Here is a 25,971-nt window from a genome sequence, read left to right on the forward strand (position 1 = left end):
AAGGTCAGTAACTATACTATGGTTCTGTAAATGAGTGTCATTATTTTCAGGAAATACACACTGAAATATTTAGGGGCAAAGGGGTGTGATGTATGTAACTAACTTTCAAACAGAGAGAGCTCAAGAGAAATGGTAAAGCAAATGGGACAAAATGCTAACTGTGGGTTAATTTGGGTAATGGGTATACAGATATATGAAACGTTTCTATAACTTTGCAATTATTTCAAAATAAAGAGTTTTGAGAAATAAACAAACATAGAAGGAGATTATAGTAGAAGAGAGATGAACAGATGTAGAGGATGGAATCCTAATGGTGGCCTTGGTTTGGGTTTGGGGCTGTTGGTGGGAAAGGGATGGGTGCTGAAGCCCAGGTGGGGTGGTCCTTGCTCTGGGCATGGGTCCTGCCTTCTCTGCCACTCCTCCTGCCCTTCTACCTCCCTCCTCCTCCTGGCCTTCCCCATTGCCACAAGTGTTATATGTCAGGGCTTCTCAGCAATTATTCTAATTACTACTAGCACTGCCATGGGCCTGCTGAGAGGGGTCAGATCCTCTGGGGACAAAATGAAAAAACAGCAACGTGGGACTCTCTTCATAACCATTGTCAGGCTCGCCCTAGGGAGCAGCATTAATCTCTACTCCGTGAAAGGCACTCTGACTGATCACCTTCTGTTGAAAGAATGGAGCCGTTCTTTGCCAAGAAAGGAGGCACCGATGGAGCCATCACAAAGGCTTCTAGTCTTTGATATGACGTGTATCCCAGCTAGCTAAAACCCAGAGTCAATAGGATGGCTAATCCTTCCACAATGAAGAGACACCATGTAATCAGAAACAGAAATAAAGGTGAGAAACAGTCTGGTTTGGGGTGAGGAGCCTTCCAAAGGACATGCCAGATGAGGAAGGGATACCCAAGCCTCCAACTGTCCTTGAGCTCAACTCCCTCCCCTCCCAGGTGGCCTCCCGCACCACTGCATCATGGAGCCCCAACTTAGACTTACGGCAGAAGTCATAGGTCCGCCAGGGGCCCACCTCCACGTCGGCGTTCTTGCAAGCACTTGCGTACCGCGCCACAGAGTCACAGAGTTCCGACTCGTTGCCCCCACTCTGGCACAGGCGGAAGAGGCAGGTGCGGTAGTAGGCGGTGACATTGACCACCCCGTGGCACTCGAGGAAGGAGCTGTTGGAGGGGTCATTAATGATGCCACACCTGGAGCGGCTTCGATAAAATTTGAGCAGCTCCGAGTCATTGTTGCAAGCCTTCAGCAGGTCCCCACACTCCCCATTGCAGATCTCCTCAAAGGTTGTCCAGCTTTCCAGGAACACCGCCAGGTTGTCTGTGCACTTGCCACTGGGGAGACAGAACTCATCGCTGGCATTTGCGTTAAAGAAGCCACACAGCCCGCCGGTACAATTGAAGTAGATGGTGGAAAGCCGGATGTACAGCAGACCGACGTCTGAGTACTGGACGGTCACAACACCCTTGGACTCTACCGTCGTGCTGTTTTTGTTTCTATAGATTTCCAGCTTCCCCGAAGGATGGAAAAAGGGTAATTCTACCTCCTGACCGTTCAGCTGAAAAACCAAATCACTATCATCAATTCTGGATGCACACAGAGTACCCACAATTTCCTAGGCTATGAAATCAAGATATGGCTCTGCCCTGGGACTCCCCCTTTGAGAAATGTCAAGAAGCTGGCGGGCTATGGAAACCAGGCAGACATACACTAACTGTTTCTTCATGGGCAACTCTGTTTCTTTCTTTTTCGATGCCTCTGATTCAACACACTTGCTGTTTATTTGCATGTACAGAAGACCATATGGTAGCCCAAAACAAAAGTGAGATGTGAGCAAAAGTCGTCTTGTCATATATGCGGCTTCTTCCTTCTGCCTAACAGCTACTTTTCACTGAGGGCACCCTTCCTTCCCCAGCTTTCGGGCTCCTTCCTTCTCTTCCAATTTGACTGTCCCTGTGTCCCAGCCCCTTGGGGGCATGTGGTTTCTATCTAATTGTCTAGTTGCCCATCCACCTATCTACCGTTTACTATTCTTTCAATAAATTAATCTGTGTGTGTCGATGGGAATGAAAACAGCCTCTTCATTCTGTGGATGTGTGCTTTCTGATCTCCTGGCACAGGACTGTGTTGACTTCTATTTTCTAAATTAGACTTCCTATGATAGTATGAAGTACATGTAGGACTGGGAGCGGGGAGACCCACCTCCCATCGTGCCGGCTCTGCCACCACTTAGCTGTGAGATCCCCATCCCCCACTTAGCCCTTTGGGAGCTTCATGTGTAAACAAATAGTGGCACAAGATGATTCCTAATGATCTGGATGCCTAATGGTGAATATTTTAGACCAGGTCAGAGGGGCAGGAGGTGTCCCTGTGCGTACCATCTGCATTACCCCATAGGGGTTCCCATCTACATGTAGGCGAGTAAGTATAGGACAGGGTAAAGAGCACAGACTACGAAGCCAGCCTGCCTGGCCTCAACTGTCACTTTATGGCTGTGTGTTCCTGAGGAAGTTACTTAGCCTCTCTGTGCCTCAGTTGTCTTACAGGTAAAATGTAAATGAGGATGAAAACATATCCCTCATGGGACTAGGTGTGATACTACTTAGAATAGTACTTGGCACATAGTAAGTATCTGGCCAGCATCGGCTTTTACAGAGAAAGTGAGTCCTGCTACAGCTATCCCTAATTTGCCAGATTCCAGCCTCACTCAGTTCCACCCTCTGAGACACTGATTTGGTGCTGAACATTAGGAAATAGCCCCTTCGGAGTCATTGCCTTCCCGGAATCCACTCGTGGTCACAGGCAGAAAGGCACGCCAGAAGACTGTGGCTCCTTCACTTGGGGAGACTCAGCACAAAAGCCACTAGGGCACTGGGAGTCTTACCTTGACTTCCGAAGCCCCGACTCCTCCTATCTTGACCTCCTGGTCGGCCACCAGGATACGAAGTCCTCGCAGCCAAGCAGGCCCCGCGTCGGGCTTCTTCTTATTGATGTCTATTTCTAGATACTCGGGCCGCTCGGGGCAGGTCTTGAGGAGGGTGTAGGAGAACTCGGCAGGGAAGGCATAGGAGGCGCCGTCGAAGGTGTGCAGTACCTGGTTCTGGCTGAGTAGGCACACGGTCTCGCGCTTGGGGAAGCAGCCCTGGTAGCCATCCTCCACAGCGCACACCTCCCCACCCCGGCAGGTCTTGTTGAAGCAGTAGACGTCCCCACCCTCCTCGCACAGGCACTGCACTGTGCAGTTGGCCGTGGCCCAGAAGAACTCCCCCATGGTGTAGTAGTGGCCATCAAAGTCACAGCCGCACTTGTGCAGTGGGACGCACTGGCTGGTGCTGAGCACAAAGCCTTCGTTACACTCACAGCCCTCCGTGCATGGCGCGGCGCAGTTCTGGGAGGCCGTCAGGTCCGCGCAGGTGTCCGGGCAGCTGCTGGTGCACACGGAGTAGTGGCTGAAGCTCGGGCACTGCACCGTGGACACTGACGTGGGGGAGAGGAGAGAGCACGACAACAGGTGAGTACCTAGGTGCTGACCACAGTGCTCCAGCACCCACAGGGGCCTGCAGGAAGGGCACTCCTTCTGGACCATTTAGCTCCTAGAATGAGGGCCCAGTGGCCACTCGTCAGGGAAGAGACTTGAGGTGGTATCTGTAGATACACGTTCCACTGCTTTGTGATAACCCCTGGGAAAAGTGATTGAACTGTGAACTCGACTCTTATTTGATCATCTTGGCTGAAGTAAACTTCAAGTTGCTATCCTAACTAGACTAGTTGCATTGTTCAACACTGATTTACTATTAGATGATCTACAACCATCAAGATGTTTTAAGATCTTCAACGGAGGGGCATGTAAGTTGAACTGATCTTATACAGCATGGCGCATTCTTAGGAGGAAATAAATCTAACTTGAAGGACAAATAAAGCATGTAACCATGGAAGGAGGCACTAGAAAAACATGAAATTTCTAACAGGGAGCCGCTCGAAATACCTAAGTGACCAAAGAATACTCTGGGACCTTCAAAATAAGACAGAACCTTGGTTATCTGAAAAGAATGTGTGTGCCTGTGCCTCCAGGGACTGGGTTGGAACTACGTGCCTCCTCAAGGCCCTTCTTGCCTCGGAAGCCTCTGGTTCTTATTTTAAGAACATGTGAGTCTACACAAATGTTTGAGTCTGGTTGAATCTAAGAGTCAGGGTCTCAGGGGACTGGTACACTAGTCATCTGAATCAACTAGCGTTCATCCCACTAACATGGGGGAGGGGTGGGGAATGTAGAAGATAGGAAAATAGTACCACCAGGTGAAAAATATAGCTATTACAGGTGATTTAGTTAGGCAATGTGGATGCCCTTAGATTATAAAAGGGTCTTATATTATATCAAAAAAACCATCTTTAATCTCAATTCAAGTCAGGATTTGGGTGTCCCAGGCATCACACAACCGAGCAACAACAAAACAGTCTCTTCCTGGTTTGATCAGTTCTCTAAGGACTGAATCTGATACATGACGATTTTGTGAATCCAACCGACACTGATAGGAAAAAAAATTTTCCTTTAGCCTTGAAACTCAAAGAAACTTTGAAACCTTCTCACCTGCATGGGAATCTAAAATGCATGGATATAATGTTCTGGGTAATCCTATGGAGAAAAGCAAGAGCCAGGAAAACAAAACAAAACAAAAAATATAAAAACAGAATTCCAAGAAACTGTTACTTTGTTTAGTTTAAAAATTTATACGACCAGGACAAGAGAGTTTAAGTGGGATAGAAGGAGAAAACAAGACAACTAAATGGTACAAAATGCTTAATGTGAAAGGTAATTCAAAAGAAACTGAATTTCCCCATACTGTTGGGGCTTCTCCTAACCACTTAGCATTTCAGATAAAGGGCTTTCTTTCCTGATGGTCTATGCTCCCCAGCCACAGCGCTTTCCCCACCAGCACCAGGGGGTTGGAGGAAAGCTATGGAGCCAGAGACACAGAACCTAGAGGGATTGACAGTAGAGAAGAAAGAGCCACAGGACAAGTACTGTTGGTTCCATTTGGGAGGTGAGTTGTTTCCCCCAAGACTGGTTTGGATTACTCAGAGCAGGATCTGTGTTTACTCAATGGCCACAAAGATCGCGGCCTCCACCTCGGAAAACCCCACCATCTTGCCTAACTCTGGGATAGCCATCCCAGGACAGGGCCTTCCTGTGCCCACGCATTTCCTGCCACGTGATCCGTGTTCCCGGACCATGAGGCTCATCACTGGCTTCTCATTTCCTGGCTATGGTATTGGGTGGGTGGGTGGGTAGGTGGGGAAAGTAAAGACCCTTTGTTCATTCTTCCTAGTGTCTGGTTATTTTCACCTCCCCCTCACTCTTGGGCTGTTGGTCTTAACGAGGAGATTTTTGATGGAGCCCAGAAACCCTCTCCCTGGCCCCCTACACCAGCACGGCCTTCCTTTTGGACAGGACACCAGCTTACCACACCCCGTCTGGACTCGCCAGTCTCCGATTGGAATGCCAAGGGCTTGGCACACGAGTGCGTAGGCTTGGATGGCCTGACAGAGGAGCGTCCCATTGTCCCTCACGCTGCACAGGTCATACACACAGCTGTGCACAAAGGCCGTGGGGTCCACGACGGTGCCACACTCCCACAGGGGGCCGTCCGTCTTGTTGAGGAAGCCACAGTAGTCGGGGCCAAAGAAGAGTGCTTCGGTGACAGCATCACACACGGTGCAGTTGTCCACGCAGCCCGAGTCACACTTCCAGTCGGCGTGGTAGACCCGCCAGCTCTCTCCAAGATCCAGGACGGACATGGCCGGCCTGCCATCGGGGCGGAGGAAGTCATCTAGCGGGTTTTTATTGTAGTTCCCACAGAGCCCGCAGGTGGAGTTTATATAGGAGCCTGGGATGGAAATGGAGGCGTAGTGCTGGCCGTCAAAGGTCACTAAGAGCCCAAAATCCGTTTCCACGGCAGTAGACATGCCGCTCTGGTAGACTTTCACCGCCCCCAAGTCTAAGGTGACCGGCAAGGAAGTCACTAGGTCATTAACCTGCCAACAACAGTAACAGTAAAAGGCAGGTGAGCAGGTGCCAGGGCAAGGGGTCCAGTTGAGGTTGGGAAAGGGAGGCAAAGCAACTCAGTGCTCCAGAGACAGCGACCCCCCCCCCCAGACTGCCTGGGGTTCCCATAAGCTTGCCTTCCATGAAGGCCGAGGCCTGGGGGAGCCCTCAAAGTCCGGGTGGCATGGGCCAGCGGAGCACAGTCTACTGGAGCCATGATAGACATGCATGGCCATCACCACTCGAGACTCCTCTGGGGACCAGGTGGCTGTGAATCCTTCCTGGCTGGCTCTAGGGCTAGCTTCCAAACTTTTCATGAAAGACTACTTAGCTTGTCTTTCCTGTCCTCTAAATTCATTCCTTGAAGTCTCAGCTGAAGTCCCATATTTCCCATGACCGTGTCACTGCCCACAGCACTGCCCGACCCCTCCTCCCCGCTGAAGTGTGGACCATAAACCAGTCCCCACACTGTAGCTTGGAAGCTGCCCTGGTGTTATTCTCTGAATGTTTCACTCTGTCACCTCCTGATGCCGGCACTATGTCATGTAATCATTCAGCAACAGCCAACAAACTTAAACGCCTGCTGGGTACCAAGCACTATGCGGGGCACTGAGAAATAAAGAACAAAGAAAATAATTGTCCCTGCCCCTCGCGGAGGTCTCAGTTTACTGCGGAAGAGAGATACAAATGGATATTTATAATATCCTATTTTAAATATGCATTCAGGGATCATGCAAAAGGAGAACAGTAAATGAGTCCTATTTCCAGCCTCAAGGGATCACACAAGACTTTCTGAAGACAGTTCAGCCTGCCCTGGGTCTTTAAAGATGAGCAGAAGTGGCCGAAGGCAGGGGGGAGCCAGGGAATTCCAGGACAAGAGCATGAAGGCAGAAGTTTAGAAACAGCTGTGTGAATGAGGGGGCATTCAGGAGGGTGTTACTGGACTGCAGGGGGGAAGGGGTGGCCAGGGATGAGCCTGGACACACGGGCAATGTCCCTGGTCCCTTCATTCCACAGATGGCCATTCAGGCCTTTCTGTGTGTCGAGCTCCGTTCTAAGAGCAGGGGATTAGCAAGGAGTGAAATGGACACAAATCTCTGCCCCACGGAACTTCTATTTTAGTTGAGGGGACCAAGAACAAACAAAAGAAATAAATAAAACGAACGCTAGGGAAGTGCTAGGAAAGAGGTTTTCGACTTGAAATAGGACGGCCAGAGGAGGAGATGTTTGAGATGAGGAAGCAAGCCACACTGTTTTCTGGCGTGAGGGTGGATCCCACAGAGGTGACAGCCAAGCCCTAAGGTGGCGTGTGCCTGGGTGCTCCCGGGACCTCAAGGGGCTGGCATGGCTGGGACAGGGACAGCAAGGAGAGGGCGGTGGTGGATGATACCGGAGAGATAAGAGCAGGCAGAACAGGGAGACCTTTGTTGGCCGTTGTGAAGACATTGGCCTTGACGCTGCGCAAGATGGGGAGCCAAGAGGCTGTCCAGAGCAAAAGAATGACATGATCTGACTTCCGTTTTAGAAGAATTCCTCTGGCCTCCGCACTGGGAATAGACCTTAGAGGGCCCTTCAAGCCATGTTTTAAAACAAAACAAACTCTACAAAATAAAAAATAAATAAATAAAACAACTTGGATTTCTATTCTGCAGAGAAGGCCCCGAAACGTTTTAAGTAAGGGAACGGCACAGTCAGATTTGCGTGTCAGAAAGCCCGCTCTGGCCAGCGTGTCAAGATTAGGAGCAGAGAAGCCAGACAGGGAACGGACGCAAAAGTCCGGGGGAATGAAGCAGGAGGGCCTGAACTCTGTGCAGACATGCGAGGGTGGGACAAGCTCATGGAGAGTCCACTCTGCAGGACCTGGTGATTTTTGCAGTAGGGAGAGAGAAGTGGGGGAAGAGTTGAGAGTGTGTCCCACATGTGTGGCTCATATGAGTTGGTGGCTTGAGAAGCCTCCAACAGAGAGAGCTCACTTTCTGCTTTTTTTTACACGTACCAGGCCTAGCACTGGTAGACATCACATCTGTGTCCGGGATGGAACGGTTAGCCTAGCCCAGTCCTCGGCGGGACAGCCTATAATTACATAGTCAATGCACCGGACCCATACTGATTTCAGGCACCCAGGAAGGACAAGGGTCTTCACAGCCACCATTGTGCTACTTCCTGAGTTTTCTAGGAAGTGAAGCAGTAGCCCATCCAAACATCACTCCTAAATTTACCCTGGTGGGTGCCGTGTGCAATTGCCTGTCTCTAGAGATGAGTAGGACTAAATGGGGGAGGGGACAAAAAAGCAGGCTTAAGAATAAGCCATGCTACAGAGAGCAGCAAGTGGAAAGAAAGACCTAGAAACTGACTGATCCATCTTTATCTCCCAGGCAGCAGGTCAGCCAACATGCGCGATTAAAGCCAAACTATAAGGAAGGTCCACTTGCAAGAGCACTGGATGACTTTTACGTACTGTCCATGCTGAGACGGAAATGAAATCTTCCCTAAGGCCGATATAATTGTAAATCCCAAATGTGCCCTCCTCCACTCTCACTCAAGCTCCTGCTCACCAAGGCAGTCTTCTCTATCTTGAAGCAGGAGCCACGGGGTGGGCCATCTCTGGATATTGCAATAGTCTCCTCCTCCCCCTGGTTTCTCTGTGTCAGATCTTGTCCCTCCTAGACTGGCTTAAGCCCTAGGCTGACCACAGTTCATACCTTCCTTCCTGGCATAAGCGTTCAGTGCACTCCCATTCACTCCTACATGAAACACAGATTAGAGAGTCACTGTTTGTCCCCCGCAGTGCTCAGAGGAGCAGCTCCTGGGTGATTTCCTCCTTCATTCCTCCAGTCCCAGCTCTCAACTCTCGACTAGCCCGCAGGAGATGAACCTCACCTCTTAGCCTCCCTTCTTCTCCCTGTATTCAGGTCATTTCCTCTTTGACAGGATGTTGGTGGGGAAAGAGAAGTAGAGTCGTAGAAGCGTACGGTCTTAGAACTAAAAGGGATTTTGGTGGCAATGGTAGTATGGGAACCTCCATGCATAATGTGCCTACTGCTTGCCAGGCTTTGTACTAGATCTCCCGCATGTGGCTGTTTCTTTGCATCCTCACCACGAACTTAGAAGGATTTTAGCTTCTTCCCCTTTTGCAGATGTGGAAATTGAGGTTCAGGGCTTGAAGACTGGTAGGTGACAGGGCCAGACTCTCACCAGCTGGGCTCTGAAGTGACTGCTCTCTGCTGGCTAGGTCCCAGGGCTGGGTAGAGGTAGCTAAGTCCAAAGACAGCTCTTGATCTGGCCTCCTAGACACTACCACCCCATTGTACAGATGGAGAAAGTGACACTCAAAGCACACTCAGCTGGCAGTGTTGGCACAGGGACTGAGCAGCTCTGACTCCAGGGTCTGCCTGCTATCTAGCCTTGATGGTGTTTTCATTACAGCATCCTAAACTACTTGGGTTTTTTGGGGGGAGAAATAGGAAAACTGAGAAGCATTAGCTAGAAGGAGACATTTATTATATATGGATTTAGCCCCCACGAGCATATAGAATCCTAAATTGCTTGTTTTGTTATTTGAGACCAATCCAAAGAGGGGAAATTCATATACAGAAATCAATCCCCAGCTTAAGGAGAAAGGTGCTCTGTACTTTGAAAGAATGGATCTTGCTGGCCATTCCCAGCCTGGTATGTCTGGGGAAGTGTGTCTGGGGACGTCAGCTGCCTCACAGATGTTTCCTTCTTGCTTCCCATCCCTCTCCATGCCTGTCCCTACTTCACCCGGGGTGGGGGCTCCACCGGCCACGGAGCCGCCCTCCCAGCAGAGCAAGTGCGTCCAGAGAAACTTGGAAGCCATTCGGCAAAAGGAAAAGGAAGACATTGTTAGCTCGCAGTTAGAGTCGCATAACCTTTTCTTTCTGAAACATTTACATTCATATCCACATCTCCCTGTCGCTACAGAAAATTGAGGAATCCATGCCCTATGCTTGGACGATGGAAAAGAGCCCCACAAAATTAGCAGAGCTGCTGAGCCTGAAAGAGACGGCAGTGCCCCTTTCCTTCTGAAAAAGAGTCTGACTGTGAGTGAAAAAGAATTTTAATCAAAATGGAAAATAGAAATAAAGCATAAAGCTTTCTTCCTCACCTACAGATACCGTACACATCATCCCCAGAATTCAGGCAAGCAGGGGAATGCTGGAGAACGTTTTTCTAGCTTGAAATAGTAGCATCTGCCTACAAGGATAAGTATCGAGCTCAACAGCGTGATAGAAATTTAAAAGGGAGAAACTCCAAACTTCTGTACCCAAACTCGTACCTTGATTTGATATGCAGAGCTGCCCCTAGAGCGACTAGCCAAAGAACAAGCAAATCGGCACTGCAGCCACAGTAAAAGCTCACTTTTCTAATTATGCCCATGATAAGTGGTGCGGATCTACAACGGGCAGAGCCGGGAAAAGTGGAATTAGGTCCTTGGTCCTGCCTTTTGTTGGGCATGCTGTGTCAATTAAATCTATAACACAGATTTTAAAAAAGAAACAAATCCCTGCCTTGGCTCCAGTTCCGGTTTGTAATCTCTGTAATGACCTCCATGCCTGGGGATTAAGGACTGCACGGGGGTGAAGCCATCAACCCCTTGTGGTCTTGGCTATTATCGCTGGAATAAATACATGGTTGCAACAAGGTTGGCATGAACATCATGAAAATTGGGGCCTCCACAAATTGAGTAATTGCTAGTGGCTTTTTGCTTTCCCTCCTTTATGGATGCCCCTGCTTGAAATCCAGGTGGACAGGGACAGGAATCATTTGCATCTGCTAAACAGACCAGCAGAGAGCCACTTTCTTCTCTCTTATTCCAGGCAGGAGTGGGGATCCTGCGAGAGGGTGTTTGGACAAAGCTTTCCCTGGTCCCCTGCCTCCGCCTCACCAAGCCCACTCCTGGTGCCTGCACATGCCTCTAGAAACACCAATCGATTTGGAGATTTCTCTAACAAGGAAGCAGCAGCTCTTAGGCAAACAGGATGGGGGATGGGTGAGGATTGTTAATGAGTTACGAGTATGTACTCCATTTTTGTACCATCTCCTAGGCATGACCCTCTGGCCACCACTATTGCAAGTCAGGTCCATGAGAAATGAGCTTACCTCTCTTCCCTGTTACTTCTGAGCTCAGACATGTGTGCATTTGTGTGTGTGTGTGAGAGAGACAGAGAAAGTGTGTGTGAGCGTGTGTGTCTGTGTACACCTATGTTTACCGGGTAACTAGGAATACGAATGTACTTTAAGTTATAGAGCAGACAGGCATATCAAGGAGATAGCTTGTGTTGGCTCTTGTACAAATAAAATTTAGCCTTGTAAAAAAGTTTTACAAGATATTTGCAAGGAAAGAAGAGCCATGCATCTCTTTGAAACAAACATCACCCAGCAGAACCAGCAGATCTGAGAAAGTCTTCCCCAGGCTGAAGAATCTCCAGCTTCTCCAACTTCCCAGGAAGGATGGAGAGGGTCTCACCTTGACTTTTCCATAGCTTCCTTTGGGGATGAGAATCTTGTAGCCGTTGACCTCCACAGAGAGCTCCTTCACCCAGGAGACCGCTGAGCCCCCGCGGTGTTCATTCTTGGCCTCCACGCTGAAGAAGGGGAGGCTGGAAGTCTGCAAACACTGTCGGGCCAACAGGTAGGCACAGGAGCCTTGGAAGTGGAAGAGGAAGCCATCAAAAGTGTGGTAGTGTGGCTCGCCGAACACCACGCACGTGCTGGTCTCCACGGGGCTGCAGTAGAAGAATTTGCCTTTGGGCTCGCACACTTCGTAGGGGCTGCAGGAGGCCTCCTGGCAGTAGATCTCATTGTTGAAATCCAGGCAGCGGCACTTGATGGTACAGTTCAGGTCATCCCAAAACACCTCCCCTCGCCGAAGGAACTGTCCTGGGGAAGAATGACATTAGAGCCAACATTTATGGAGCACTTAACCTCCGTGCCAGGCATGGGGCTGATGCCTTCCCTGCACTCTACCACATAACCCACACGAGAACCCTATTTGGCAGGTGTTATCCACCGTGCTTGAAAGAAGAGGGGACTGAGGTTCAGGGCACTCAGGCGCTCAGGGGAGAAGCCACGTTCCAGGCCAAGGCTGTGGGCATCCAGTCTACCTTGTGGCACCATCGTCTCCATGGCTGGTGAGCACACGCTCATTCAAGGAAAGATACGTTGCCTTAATCCATGGCAAAGGCTATGACCCACAGAGGTCATATCCTTCCCTCCAGGAATGCGAGGAAGGCTATTCCAGAAACAGACCCAGCTTATCCTGGTAACTTAGCAACACCGTTGCTTCATGTGCTAATTTGTTGACTCGTTCACTCACCCATTCGCTCAGCAAACATTTTTGGGGGGCCCTGTGTGTACCAGAAGAGATCAGTAAGCATGAATCAGGAGTCAGACACGCAAGTGTAAATCCCAGGCTCCCTGGGAGGATTCTGGAAAGGGCTGCACTCTGACTTCAAGGGCTCGTGAATCCTTCAGACGCTGCTTATGCAGTTGTCTTCTCTCTCCCCCCAGGCCCTGTCCAAATCTAGTGCTTCTCTGTCTTTATCCATGGGGTAGAACTTTTGGACAGAATCTAGGTCAGGAGGAGAATGGAGTCAGGGCCGAGGGGTGTGCTGATTTAAAATTATTTACTACTATTTATTTGATAGACAATCCGTCTTTAAGACCTTTTCTCTAAATAAATGATCTCCCCCCACTGAAAACGTCAAACTTTGCCTGTTGTTAGTATCAACCCTCAACAGAAATAGAAGTGTCTCTGGGCTGGGGCCTGTGATCTTGTCCTTGGTTTGATGTCAGAGCCAAGAGTCCTGGAAAGTGGTCATAACTCTGCCATCAGCTTCCAAGACTCCTGGCTTGCTTCTATCTGCCTCAGGTTTCCAACCTGTAGAATGTGGGCAGTGCTATTTTCTCATCCCTGTCCCACGGGGAGCAGTGAGGCTCTCCCAAGGCGGCACATGTTGAGAGAGGGAAAAGCATTGGTAAATTGAGGATGCCGGGAAAGGGACGTATCGAAGGCACAGCATTAAGAAACGTAAATAATATTACACGTCAGGAGTTCACCATAGCTCGAAACTGTGGCTTAGGAAGACGTCTCACGTTCTTTTATAAAACTGAAAATTTAGTGAAAAGCATGGCCTGCAAGATTAAGCCAAGCAGAAGGCATTGGCTGCCTCAGGAACAGGCCGTTCTGTGTCTGTGCAGCAGCAATGGTGATGTCTCCACAGGCAATTATGTTTCGTACCTGTTGAAAATAGAGCCCAAATATGGGATAATAGATCTTTCCACATTCCCAGGAGGCCATATGCATCAGCCCTGAAGACAGGCCCCGAACCTCAGTGCTCTTTGGCACGGGTCCAGGCTACAGACATTTGAACAACCTCCACTAAGTATGATTTCCAGTCTCTGCTTTTGCAGGCTTCCAATAAATGAGAGGAAAATGCCTTTGAATAGAGGAGGTTCGGACCAAAAGGTAGATGCTCTGAGATAATTTTGTTTGCAAAATGATGATACAATAAGGCAGCTCGATACAAATTTTCCCCGGCTATCGCCCAGGCCAAACCCAACCCTCATCAGATTGATATATGTCTGGTGGTGCATGAGAACGCACGGCAGTCTGCAGAAGGATATTGAATTTGTCCTGTATGTGAAACCCAAACCCATAACTCAGTGGGGGAAAGAATGAAGTCAAAGTGGAGACTCTACACGGCTGGAGTCTGGCCAGCTCTCCAGCGCTCCAACTCCACAAGCCGATGTTTTCTATGATCCCAGCATTTCGTTCCCAGGACTCAGGCAAGAGGCTGTCACTGGGCGCTTAGGCTGCATGGCCATGGCCAGTCAGCTCTGTGATGCTTGGACCCAGGGGCGGAAGCACTGGGTAGGTCCCTAGTCCAGGCCATAAAGGGGAGAGAGATAATGTGGTAATTGGTTTGGTATCTCTTGCAGACCTTAAGGGAAGCTGTCTTTACCTTTCGTAAGGGAGGAGGGCACCATCTCTGAAAGATGGGTGAGTTTTAGAGCTAAGATCTTTCCCATCCAGCTTCATAATAGCTTGGGTTCAAAACATTTATTTATTCTTCAGAACTTGGAGGACTTGGACGGAGTCCACAGAGACAAGGATGCCCAGGCAGGGCCATCTGTACAGATGACCTTTCATTAGAGCCGAAATCCAGAGGTTTGATATGCCTGACTGCAGTGCAGGGAATGGGGCCGAGGGTGTGGGCATTTCAGGCCCGGGGAACGTGGTTTCCTGTGTATTATACTGACTGAAGCTGAGTCAAAAGAGAAAACCGAGGCTTCCCAGAGCTGCTGAGACATGCAGGTCCCCAGACCATGCTTCCTATTGGACGGGACAGGAGATCTGCTAAGATCTGCATCTCCCAACCCAAAACTTTCTTAAACATCTACAGACATTGTCTCCAGGGTCTTCCTCCATGCTTCCGCAGCCCCCTCCCCTCGCACCCACCCCAATATGTCCTATATTGTGTCATCATTGTTCCCGTGGCTGTCTTGTCCACCACAGCCGTGCCATGGGAGCCAGAGCTCCTTCATCTCCAGCACCTAGCGGAGTGGCCAGCGCCTTGTTGGGGCTTTCAAATGTCCTTTGGGAAGAAGCAGTGGCTGGCTGGCTCAAGGGACAGATGAGTAGACGGTTAGGTGGATAGATGGACAGCTAGATGGAGGATGTCCTAGTTCTAGGTGCCATAGCCTCCACTCCGGGAGCAGAAATACCAACAGAAACACGGTTTCCTAAACACTTTCAGACATGTAAGCAGCAGGAATCTATAAGCCAGAATGTTCTTGGGAGAGTCATGGGCTGTTTTGCACATGCAAAGAGGCTTTGTTAGCTCAGAGAAGGCCCCCAACTTTGGATGTTAATGTAAAGAAAACTTGGGAAGGCTCTACTATTGCTTGATCACACAAACCCAACACCAGCTTTGATTGTCCCCAAATTCCTGCATGTTCTGCTGCTGCAGAGAGTTTAGGAGAGGATGGCACTCTCTCCCCTTGCTTTCTAATCATACTAGGAAGTGCTGATTTGCTCTCGTGGAGCCTTGGCAGTGTTCCGAGCTCGCCCACTCCCGCGGATCTACAAAGTGCAGATGGCAGAACAGGAGTAAAGAGGGGAAGAAAAATGGAAAGGGGCGGGGGGGAAATGGCAACAACAACAACAACAAAAATAATGTTAAACAGGAGGGCTCCCTTCTGTCCCTCTGGCTGAGCAATCACTCAAGAGCCATGTCCATGTTGGAGTTGTTTTGAAGAAGCAGCTCTGTTCGCACCCCAGGCAAGGACTACAGAAAACGCCATGGAGCAAATGCTGGGTTTCAGCTCCTGGTGTGATGAATGTGCATGCTAAAATTACCTTGATCTCCATTACCCAGCTGAGAGATGTCAAAAGAGGAAGGCATCGGCAATGAGCCCGCCCCCGTGGCTTAAAAGGCTGCCTGTCAATCTATACTAAGCAAACCCTACTCTTGCATGGAGAAGAGGAAAAGCCTTTACCTCTGGAGGTGCAGCCATTGGCTGGGTCAATTTCCTTCCCATCTACTTTAAATGCCCAGCGGCCTGGAACATTGACGTTCGTGGTCTCTTGGATATTCACAATATCAGGAGTTCTTGACCCCGGGAGGCTGAAGAAATTGGTGAGGTTTCCACCATTAAATCCTGCCTAGAGCACAAAAGGAAGATGAGACTTGAACACAAACAGCATTCTTGTTGGTTAAGTGGCCTCAGCACTTGCAGAATCTGGCACCCTGAAATCAGGAGACCCCTTCTCCTGGAGTCCCCGGAGCCACCATTCCCAGGTGAGAAAGGCTTGCCTCATTCATGCCATACCCCAATGAAGATATCAAAGATGGGCAAGATTAGCCTCGCCCTCCACCTGCAAAACCAGACACACTTCTCTAGTTAAAAGCTAGAGGAGCTTGCCGGATTCCCTCGAGGAGGCTGAGCAGCATAAGCAGAGAGCAGAGCTTTGGAAACAAGATGGAGATGAAATGGAGAGCCACCAACCTGTGCCATCACACCCCCAAGGCCGGTCAGGGGGTCGCCGCCGCTCGCCGTCCCGGTGGTCCAGTTGATTTCATAGTAATTGAACAGCGTGAATGTATAGGATCCATCAGACACTAGGACGGCCTGGAAGGTGTTCACCTACGGGATGCATGGGAATGGATGGTCTCATGACTTGCTTCCCTAGGAGCTCCTCTCTCCAGCCCCCTTTCCCCTGCACCCTTCCCACCCCCAAGCAGCTCGTTGCTGCTCCAATGTTAGTCCTCAGGTCCTGCCTCTCCTCTGAATTTGTTCTTACCCCCACTGGGGGAAGCAAGACGTGTGGGAGCAAGCACCTGAAAGAGAAATTGCCTGAGAAGAACCCAAAGGCTGACTCAGCGCCCCTCTTAACAGCTCTGATTCAAACCCAACAGCAAAGTCAGAGGCCCACCTCAGCTTGTGGTAATGCGTGAGCACCTATAGATGGCAGCATGAGAATAAACTACAGGAGGTGGTCCAGGCAGGGGAAGGGCTGAGCAGACACCTGTTCCTAGAGCAGGGGGCGTGGGGCGTGGGGAGACAGGGGAGGAGAGCCACCAAATGCTCGGCCCTGTGACTAAGGCCAAGGTCTGCACTATGTTCCCTCACTTACTAGAAGACACCACAAATCCTGGAGCGATGTCTCCCGTTTTTAAAATGAAAGTTAGAAAATGATTTTTAAAAACCTCTACCTGGCAGAGAAACTGCTCTTCTCACTGAGTACTTCTGCATCACTTTGCATCTGAAAAATTCTCAGCACCCATCTGCACCTCAGCCCAAGGCTAAGGCGGGCGATTTTGTGGCCCTTTCCCATCTGAGAGCTTAGAAACAAAGGGCTAAGGGAAATGAATTGCTGGAAATTTCACAAGGACCCGGCAGCAGAAAATGCGATTCAAGCTGGAGCCCCCAGTCTCTCTCTGCATGTGCTGTCATTACGCACCGTCTTAATTTAAACTTCTTAGGATAGAGACGTTATAGGACTCCAAAAAACCTTCGCACATGGTGCTCAGAAACAAGCTGTAGCCAACTCTGTCCTTTACTATTTCCCTTTGTTAATCCGTACCCCTTGACACTGGTTTTCAGGCAGTGTAAATAAAAGCAGAGTTAAAGGAGAGGCTGCTTTGACCTTTTCCATTGAAGCCTTGCTTTTTTCCCAGCTGCCTGATGCCATCCTGGTTAATATCCCATCAGACACAGAGGGAGACCCAAATCCTTATCCTGTGTAATCAGACTGGGGTAGAGGATCTTGGAAGCCCCAGATCTCCCATCCTAGACGGTCCCGGAGAGGGAGACAAGGATCAAGGAAATAAAAGCCCTTTTTATAAATGAGAACTCTCTCCTCAGGCTCTGTGCTAGCCATGGCCGATGGTGTTTATGATAGAGCCCTGCAGGGAAGGGCCTCCATTCTTCGGCCCAGCTCAACAAAAGAGTTAAGTGGGGCGCAGAGATGTGTGAGCAGTGAGCTCAAGATGGCTCCAAGATCCCCGCAGGGTCAGGTTCTGGAATCAGGCATCAAGTCTAGGTCATACAAGGTTAAAGGGCAACCCTGCTCCAGACCAGGATTTTTCCCTCAGGAAGTAAATCCCTTCTCCTAAAATAAAGTTGGAAAGATCTCTGGCCCAAGTGGCTCTTGGGAACAACCCGGAACTTACCTCAAAAACCAAACAACTACCCTAAGAATACTACAAGGACTGGCTCACCAAACGCTCTCACACACCCTACATATACGTATCTCTTCAACATTCCCTCTAAGACTCCTCCAGATCCATTTTTGGACAGAAGGGAGAGGGTGGGGGGGGGGGGGGGGGGGTGTTAAGGAGGGCAGGTGTGGTGATGAGCACTGGGTGTTATGTGTGACTAATGAATCATTGAGCACTCCTTCAGAAACTAGTGATGTACTATGTGTTGGTTCACTAGACGTAGCAAAAAATTAATTATGTTTTTAAAAAGAAATTGCATTTTCAATTCTTGAAAAGCCCCTTTGTACTTTGAAGGACTTATGTTGATGCCTGGAGGAGCCACATCAGGAACTGGGAGTTAGAGGACATTAGTTTGAACCTCGCTTGGCCTCCTGTGAAGTTCAAATCTCTTTGCTTGCCCCTTGGGCGAGTCACTTAACTTCTTGGGGCTATTCCCTGACCTTGCAGGCAGAAAGAGTTCCATTTACTACACAACAACCTTGTGGGATGGTACACACAATGGCCTATCACCACGCTGGGCTCCCAGTAAGCCCTCAATAAATACTAGCTTTCCTTCCCTAAAGTAAACATGTCCCCATCCCTCTGCCTTGTTCTTGGGCTTCCGTGACACCCTCCACCTCTAAGAGACTTCTCATGCCAAGTGCTTAGTTGGCCCGATGATGTGTGTTCCTACAGAGGAGGGGAGTCCTGGGGTGATGGGAGCTGGGAGAGGAGTCCATTTCAAAGATAGGGATGGATGGACACGTGCTGTCTTTTCTCCAAGGAGCCCAAAGCACTTAGATGTTACCTCATTCATCCTCATTAAAAGAGTTCTTACCTAGCCCAGAAGGTACTCTGTACTCCAAAGTACAGAGCAGAAGGTATCTAAATTATCTTGCCATTTTTATGGCCAATGGAAGTTTTTTTGAAAAAATGGTGGTCAGCATTTGATGGGCATTTGTTCTCCTTCTTTTTTTCCCCCACTGACACTAAAATTTATCGATCGCTGGCATCCTGCATTTTAACGCTATAAGGTATGAGGTTTAAAGGACATAAAACATCACCCGAGGAGTCGTTAGCAATCCATAACATGACAGAGGGAAATGTATGCTTCTTGAGAGGTTATTTCTAGCCAACGCATCCACTGGTTAAACTTGTGTCTTTCTGTTCTCCAGAACCATTTAGTGGTAAAGTGCACCTTCATGGTCGGGTCAGAAGTTGATAACGTACAACGTACTCACCAAGGGGCAGCCAGGGATGGCCAGCCCCACGCTTGTCCCCCTCTGTCTCTAGCTCGGTAGTTTCTATTCCATCCCTAAACAACTGACTCTTTGCCAAAGAAATTGGAAAACAGATGGGATTGGAAATCATGCTAAGAAAGCAGAGGGCAGATTTTTTTAGTGTCTTTGCTTACTGGAAATTATACAGTTGGAGACGCGTCTGCGACTTCAAAAGTCTCCACTGCCAAAGTCACCCAAACGGGCCGCAGGCTTTCGTGAAAAACTGTGTCCCTTTATGTAGAAAGTTGATTATCTCTGCGATAATGCCAGTGATAATCTTTCTTATTTGACTTTTATTTGACTGCTCATTTGGGATTTCAGAGCAGATGTTGAAATTTTATTCATGAAACGCTTTAACTGCCCACTTCAATTAGCATCAAATATGAATAATTCCAGACCTGGTCACAATTTTTAAAAAAAGGTCATAACGTAATAAAACGAGCCAGGTCATTTATATCCAAAGCCAGTCCCTTATTTTCCTTTTCCTACAAGGTTTTGTGAAAAAAGGGGGGGGGGGAGAACAGGGGAGGGGGAAGGAAATTAGCTGATAGAGAGAAGCATTTGTGCCTCTGGCAAGAAAAAAGGATCTTTGGGTTCCTGATGGGTCCCTGATCATGTGGCCTGGCTGAGGTCACAGGGCCTCAATCAATTTTCTGCAAAATCAGAATACTACTTCCAGCAAGGAAATTGTGGAGGGGCTCTTTGTAGACATTCGTAATGATTAGTGATAGGGATGACATGTCGGAGATATCACAGCTGACTGGCCTGGTTGGGTATGATGTCTCCCTCTGTTTCCCGGAAAGTGGGTGGCAAGACTCATTAGTTTAACTCAAGAAACTGACATTCCTCAGCTCTAACAATTAGACTCCGTCACAGTGGTGAAGAGGGACAAGAATTAGATGTCAGGATATGAAGCGGAAAACAGAAAATGTGAATTATTACAGGTGTGGTGCTGCTCCCTCCATAAAATGTGACTTCCTCCCACGTCACGATGAAAACCCAAGTGGCAGAGAAGGTGGCCATGTCTTTGAAGTACTTCCTGATGTCCTTGGTGGCTCTTTTCAAGATGACAGGGTCCATGGTCTCTCTGTAATAGATCTCGCCTCGAATTCCATTGTGAACATCGGCCCAAAAGGGAGCAATGAAGGCCCTCCCATCCGTCAGGGGGAAGGATTCTGGCGTGAACTGACTCACTAACACATTGAAGGAAACTACTCCGTTGTTATTCACCTGCAAAAATAAGACAGGGTCGGCACAGTGCCTCCGAAAGTGTGACAACTTCAGAGTCACAAACCAAGACAGACATTTGCCTAATCACATGAATGAAAACAACTTTTAAAATTACTGAATCAGAACCCCCAAACACCAGCTTCCCCCAACTCCACAAGGAGGTTAGTTTACTTCCAGACAAACTCATTGGTTTTCTTTCACTTTCAATTTGTGGTCAGGCTTCATTTCTTATTAATAATCAGGCTCATTTTCATGTTCTTTATGCTATCTCTATTTACACGTACCAAATGCATGTGTGTGTGTGTGTGTGTGTGTGTGTGTGCATGTGTGTATGTGTGTGTTGGGCCAGGCAGGAGGTAATGTGGTCCATAAAAACGATCCAGCATCACAGATGCAAAATAGACAGAAAAACAGAAAAAATAAAAACTCATGGAAGCAAAAAGTTAACTTAAAAAATTGTAGAGCCGTATATTAGACCTTGACAAAAGCAGAGCGCAACACTCCGTTATCGAACGCAGACCTCAGGACCAACCATATCCCCCTCTGAGGGAGGCAGTTAAAAGACTTCTATTGATTTGATTGACTTCGCAACCACCCTCTACCCAGAACAAGGACAAGGTTATAACCTACAGACCCCCAGTTCCATGAAAGTTCCTGCAGTGTGATGCCTTCTTCGTATATGTCTCCATAAAAATGGAGACATGAAATCTTTACATTGTATGTATAAATGACTATCCTACGGTGACTTCTTCATGATTTGCAAAAGACTTAGTAGGCTTATTAAATGACTAAGCCTACTGCAAATCACAGTCAATAAGTACACTCCACAGACGCAGGACCTGTATGCAGTTCAGCCTCTGCCTCTGTCTGCAGCCCCATGAGATTGATTTCACCCAGTGGTTTATATGGCTTCAACAGCAGAAATGTCTGGGATGGGGATTCTTGCAATTCCTGGATACAAAAAACCTAGAGATCACTTTCCTGTACATTTCAATTGCTTGGTATGTTCCTATTAATCAGTAATATAATGGACATTAACAGTGACCCGGATCCCAGAGGGAAGTTATCAGCACCTGGGCCAAAGGTCCATCAGCCTGTTTTGGAAGCAAGGGTGTGGGGTTTGGAAAGGAAGCTGGAGACCCAGCTACAAGGACTTTAAGAATCTACTGTCTGAGAGAGATAGTGAACAACGCAGAGGCTTGAAAGAGATTGCACTACTCAAAGAACTGGAAAGCCAGGGAACAACTTGCCCTTAAATAAGTCTGCTCCAAATTAAGGACCCTCCTTTTGCAAGGGCAAGAATTATTCAGACTCCATGGTACAATAGAGGAGGAAGAGGAGATCAATGAATTGCATATCTTTCAGGGGTCTGGGAGAATAAGGCTTCCAGAATGGAGGTCCTGTGCTCCTCCCTTATCCCCCAAATCAGCTCAACACAATTATCTGTTAGAGACTACAGAGGCTCTGTTGTAAGTGGAACCCAAAAGGCATTCCAGGATGCCAGAGCAATGTGTTTGCTAGGGAATTAACAGCTGTCACTAAAACACACAGACTAGCACAGCAAGTTGGTATTGACTCCAGTGTATTTTGATTATATTCTGTAGTTAAGACCAGGGGTTCTCAGACTTTTGTGTTCATCAGAGTCACCTGGAGGACTCATGAAAACCCAGATGACCGGGCTCGCTTCCCAGTTTCTGATTCAGCTGGTTGTGGGCAGGCCCCAAGAAGCGACATTTCTAACAGGCGCTGAGGTGGTGTGGCTCAAGGACCACCGGTTGGGTAATGGACGAGGGAATGACTTACAGATGGGGGTTCACCCCAAGTTCTACCTCTAAGTCTGGGGACTATGGAGGTCCCAGATGCAGCAATGGCTGGAGACAGATGCGTGGGGGTTTCAGCTCTTCCTTCGAGGCAAGACGCAGAATAAAACAGGATGTAATATAACCGACATGGGCCTCACCCCAGGCTTTAAAGCCCAAGATAAAGACAGGTTCAGTCGCTCTGAACCTTCTCAGTGTGCAACAGTCTCAACAGCGACAAATTCAAAGACCCCCCCCCCCAAAAAAAGAAAGAAAGAAAGAAAGAAAGAAAGAGCGAGCCTGAGAACACAGGTGCCCAGAAGGGCTCTGACAGCAAATGGCACCATTTTTTCATACAGGTTTGACGATGGGACCCCATGGCATATCTCAGACCCAACAAGGACGGCCTGCTCTGCAAACAACTGAGATATAACAGTTGATTACCCTCTACCGTGCCCTGGCTCTATTCCAAATTGGTAGGAAGCTGAAGAACAGCAGACGCCTAAACTTTTCACACCCCCAGAAGGGAAAGAAAAATGATATGGCTCCTATTGTGGTTCAGTGTATCTTTTTATCTTGTCGAGTAGCAGAAATAATGTTCGTGGCATTGGGGCCTCTGCTTCACTTCTGTGTTTAATCAGCCACAAAAGCAATTTATTGCCCTGTATACTCCTCTACTATGAACATTAGCCATTAAATATACCTTTGACTTTCTTAATCATAAAACCTATCAGCTCATGAAATCTCAGAACTTGTCGCTCTGGCAGCCAATAAATCTTCAATTCCCTGAGCCCTGGATGAAGGTATTTAAAATGTTTTCCTTAATGACAAACAAAGGGGAGAGCCACAGAGCAACAGCCGGGCTCCTCTTCCACTTACGTAGACGGTGCGGTAAGGAACGCCGAAGAAGAAAATAGGGGTGGCCAACTTAATCTCAGATGAGCTTCCATCGTCTACTTTAGGGGTTTTCGTGTCATTCTGCCAGAATGGATACATGAGCTCCCTGGGCTGAGCTGTCGAGAGAGACGGGGGTTAGATAGATGGCAGAGCCATCTTCTGCTTGGCAAGCCACTTCCCTCCCACCCACTAAAGCCAGCTTCTTTCAGTAAGTCTTACAGACGAAATGCAATTCAGACTGCCTTTTCATTTATCCTAAACCTAAGCCGTACACAATGCATTATCTTCTGCCTCTGGAAAGGGGAGAATGGGAGCGATGCCATTTCTCCTTAGGAGTAATCACTTCATGCTTCATTGCTACACTTCCATACATTCTGGAGAAAGCAATGGTTAAAAGGGGCTGGAAGGTGGTGAAATCACCCCAGCCTGGAGCTCTCAGAGCCCTGAGAGAGGGGCCTCTCTGTCTGGCATGGCGTAGGACAGCTTTATCCCTGATCACAAGGCGGGTTGGGAGAAGGTGGCCCAGTGCCTATGAACCGCCCTTCTGGCTCCAGATTTCTACTATCATGTCTTTTCCTGAAAGGAGTCCCCTCCCTCCTGCTGCACAGTAGGGGAAGATACCAGATCCCAGAAGGAAATAAACAACAGTTGGAACCAGGACAGAAGTGGGAGGAGAGGGTTTGTAGTAACTGGCCCGTGAATGACCTCCATTGAGCCTGGCCCTGTGAGAGGGCTCTCTGCCCAGCTCCTGTTTACAAAAGACAGACATGGGAGCCTCTGGGACGAGGGAGCCTGGGCCCTGAGAACCCTTTGGAGAGGATGCATGGGGCTCTTACTCAACACCCTGGTCAAAGGTGAGAGTCTTTGCACAAACACACACAGCTCCCCTCCCGTAAACCACACCACCACCCTTCCTGGCAACGTGGCTTCTTCCTCAGAAGTTTCTCGTCTCAAGCCTTGCAAAGGTGACCCAGTTTCAGTGAGAGAAATTCAACAGTTTTCCCAGGGTCTACGTTACTCATGATCAGGTCCAATGGCGTCTAGGAAATAATCTACATTTGGGGTGTATCTTTTCTCTGCTGCCATCCTTTCTCCTCTTGAATGAAAAGAGAACAATAGGACATCATCTTTTCTTCCTTTTTAAAAAATTGTTAGTTTTCAGGGACAGAGGCAAATCCTCTAGGGGCTTCTGGCCCTATTTCTTGAGGTACCTGCTTACTGTAATCCAGATGTTAATACCCCCTTCTCAGGTCAGTGCCTCTCCTTGGGAAAGTCCCCGCTTGGTCCTGATAGAGCTGAGAGGCTGGCAAGCACGTGGCCCGAGGACCATCCGACTCCTTCAGGAGTTTTTAGCGAGGATACAACAGCTCATGGAAGGGAGAATGTGGAGTGGCCAGAAAGCAGGACAGCAGTGCCTGGTCAAGGGCCGGCGTCTCTCCTTCTAGAGCAGGGAATCAGAGAGATCTGCCTGGTCGGAGAGCTAATCTGTTTCCAACGGCTACCATCGGAGGAAAGCGGGGAAACTAGCCCAGGCATTAGTGCGTAAGCATTGTTCCCCAAGCCCCGGAAGTCTCCGGGAAACCAACCAAACTTGAACCCTAAGGGGTGCTGTAGCTACTGCAATCAGATGAGCCCTCTGCCGACGTTCTTCATTTAGCGCCACAATCAGTAGGCCAAAAGGGCTCTTTACAATTCATATTTACACAGAAGTAACAAATTCCAAATTCCTAGAAAGTAGGGTTTTTTAAAAAAATCTCTTTATAATCCCTATCATAGCATTATACCTAGGCACTTACTAAATGTGAAGGGTGATGTACTTTCTCAAATTAATAATAGCAAATCAAATCATGTCATGGATTTATCCTTCATGGGGAACATTTCAGGAGCCATGCCCAAGCGTGAATAAGAGCTAGAATTCACACTGAATCGTAATCTTTTTAATGACAAGATTAATTCATGTTTGGGAAAGCATTGGCCAATTTGCCTAGGAGAGGGAAAATCCATACTTTTCATGGAGGAGACAAGAAAGTCTGGTTGATGGAGGTCATCCCTAACTTCTTTCTCTGCTCTGAAGGTAAGGCAAATATGCAAGATTCTTCTCTCCATGACTGATCCTAACTAGCTCATGATTTTAAACAGGAATGAATGGACCGCTCGAATCTTTCCCATTTTAAGAAGAACACAAATACTGTATTTATTGAATAAGTAAGGTGCTTTAGTTAGGGAGGAGGTGGAAACTACAGTAGTTTTCACCTTCAAAGCCACGACTCTTATAAAAAGAGAACTTGTAAACAGCACAGCCTATCATTAGCATCAGAGTTAATAAAAGAGAGACTGTCCCTACCCACACGGGCTTCAGGCTGAGAATTTCACAATAAACATTAACTATGTTCCCAGAACTTTTTTTCCCCACCATATAAAACACAGTATTTTTAGAGCAGGAGCAGGAAGTTAGGGTCTGTGGGTCTCTCCTTACCATGGGGCTTCACGTTGCTGTTTATGTGCTATTACTGTTTAAGTTTATCCAACTCTAGAAAAATGTTAGGGCCACGCATGTCTCACAGATCTGTTTGTTCAGACTTGGAATCATGTGGCAACTGAATTCAACAAACCAAGCAAAGGTGGCTTGGAGTGTTAGTCATAAAAGTTTCAAATCTATACAGACCTTCCAATCTTTCTTGTCTAAAATACAAAAACAGTAGAAAGAAATGTTTGTGGCTTCTCACCTATCCCGGGGGCAATGCCACACAGAAAAGGAATCACAGGGAGGGAAAGAAGTTTCTTGTTTCACTTCTCAAAAGTTTTAGATTTATGCCATTGTAGAAGGCCAGAGATTCACAAGTTAAAGACATGAATACCATTGGGACTTCCTGATTTGAGCTAAAACAAGTGTATTTTTAAAATTTGGTTTAAAACATGTGCCACAGTTAAATGCCCTAATTGTAATCAATGATCAGGCATGGGGTACACACATTACCTCCACCA

At 48.2% G+C, this 25,971-nt stretch overlaps 1 protein-coding gene across 1 annotated transcript in view; it reads right to left on the reverse strand.

The window, feature by feature from the left end:
* The window catches only part of LOC111153919 (tectorin alpha), a 67,241-nt gene that overhangs the window by 40,910 nt on the left and 360 nt on the right, over positions 1–25,971 (reverse strand). The window contains exons 2-9 of the mRNA XM_022513232.1: positions 22,969–23,102; positions 20,003–20,290; positions 16,087–16,224; positions 15,577–15,742; positions 11,543–11,955; positions 5,474–6,044; positions 2,896–3,488; positions 996–1,569 (exon numbers count right to left, since the gene is read on the reverse strand). Of these exons, the coding sequence (XP_022368940.1) occupies positions 996–1,569; positions 2,896–3,488; positions 5,474–6,044; positions 11,543–11,955; positions 15,577–15,742; positions 16,087–16,224; positions 20,003–20,290; positions 22,969–23,102 (2,877 nt within the window). The remainder of the gene's footprint in view (positions 1–995; positions 1,570–2,895; positions 3,489–5,473; positions 6,045–11,542; positions 11,956–15,576; positions 15,743–16,086; positions 16,225–20,002; positions 20,291–22,968; positions 23,103–25,971) is intronic.

This window comes from Enhydra lutris, unplaced genomic scaffold, assembly GCF_002288905.1.
Source record: "Enhydra lutris kenyoni isolate GAN:26980312 unplaced genomic scaffold, ASM228890v2 scaffoldscaffold34, whole genome shotgun sequence".
NCBI lineage: Eukaryota > Metazoa > Chordata > Mammalia > Carnivora > Mustelidae > Enhydra > Enhydra lutris.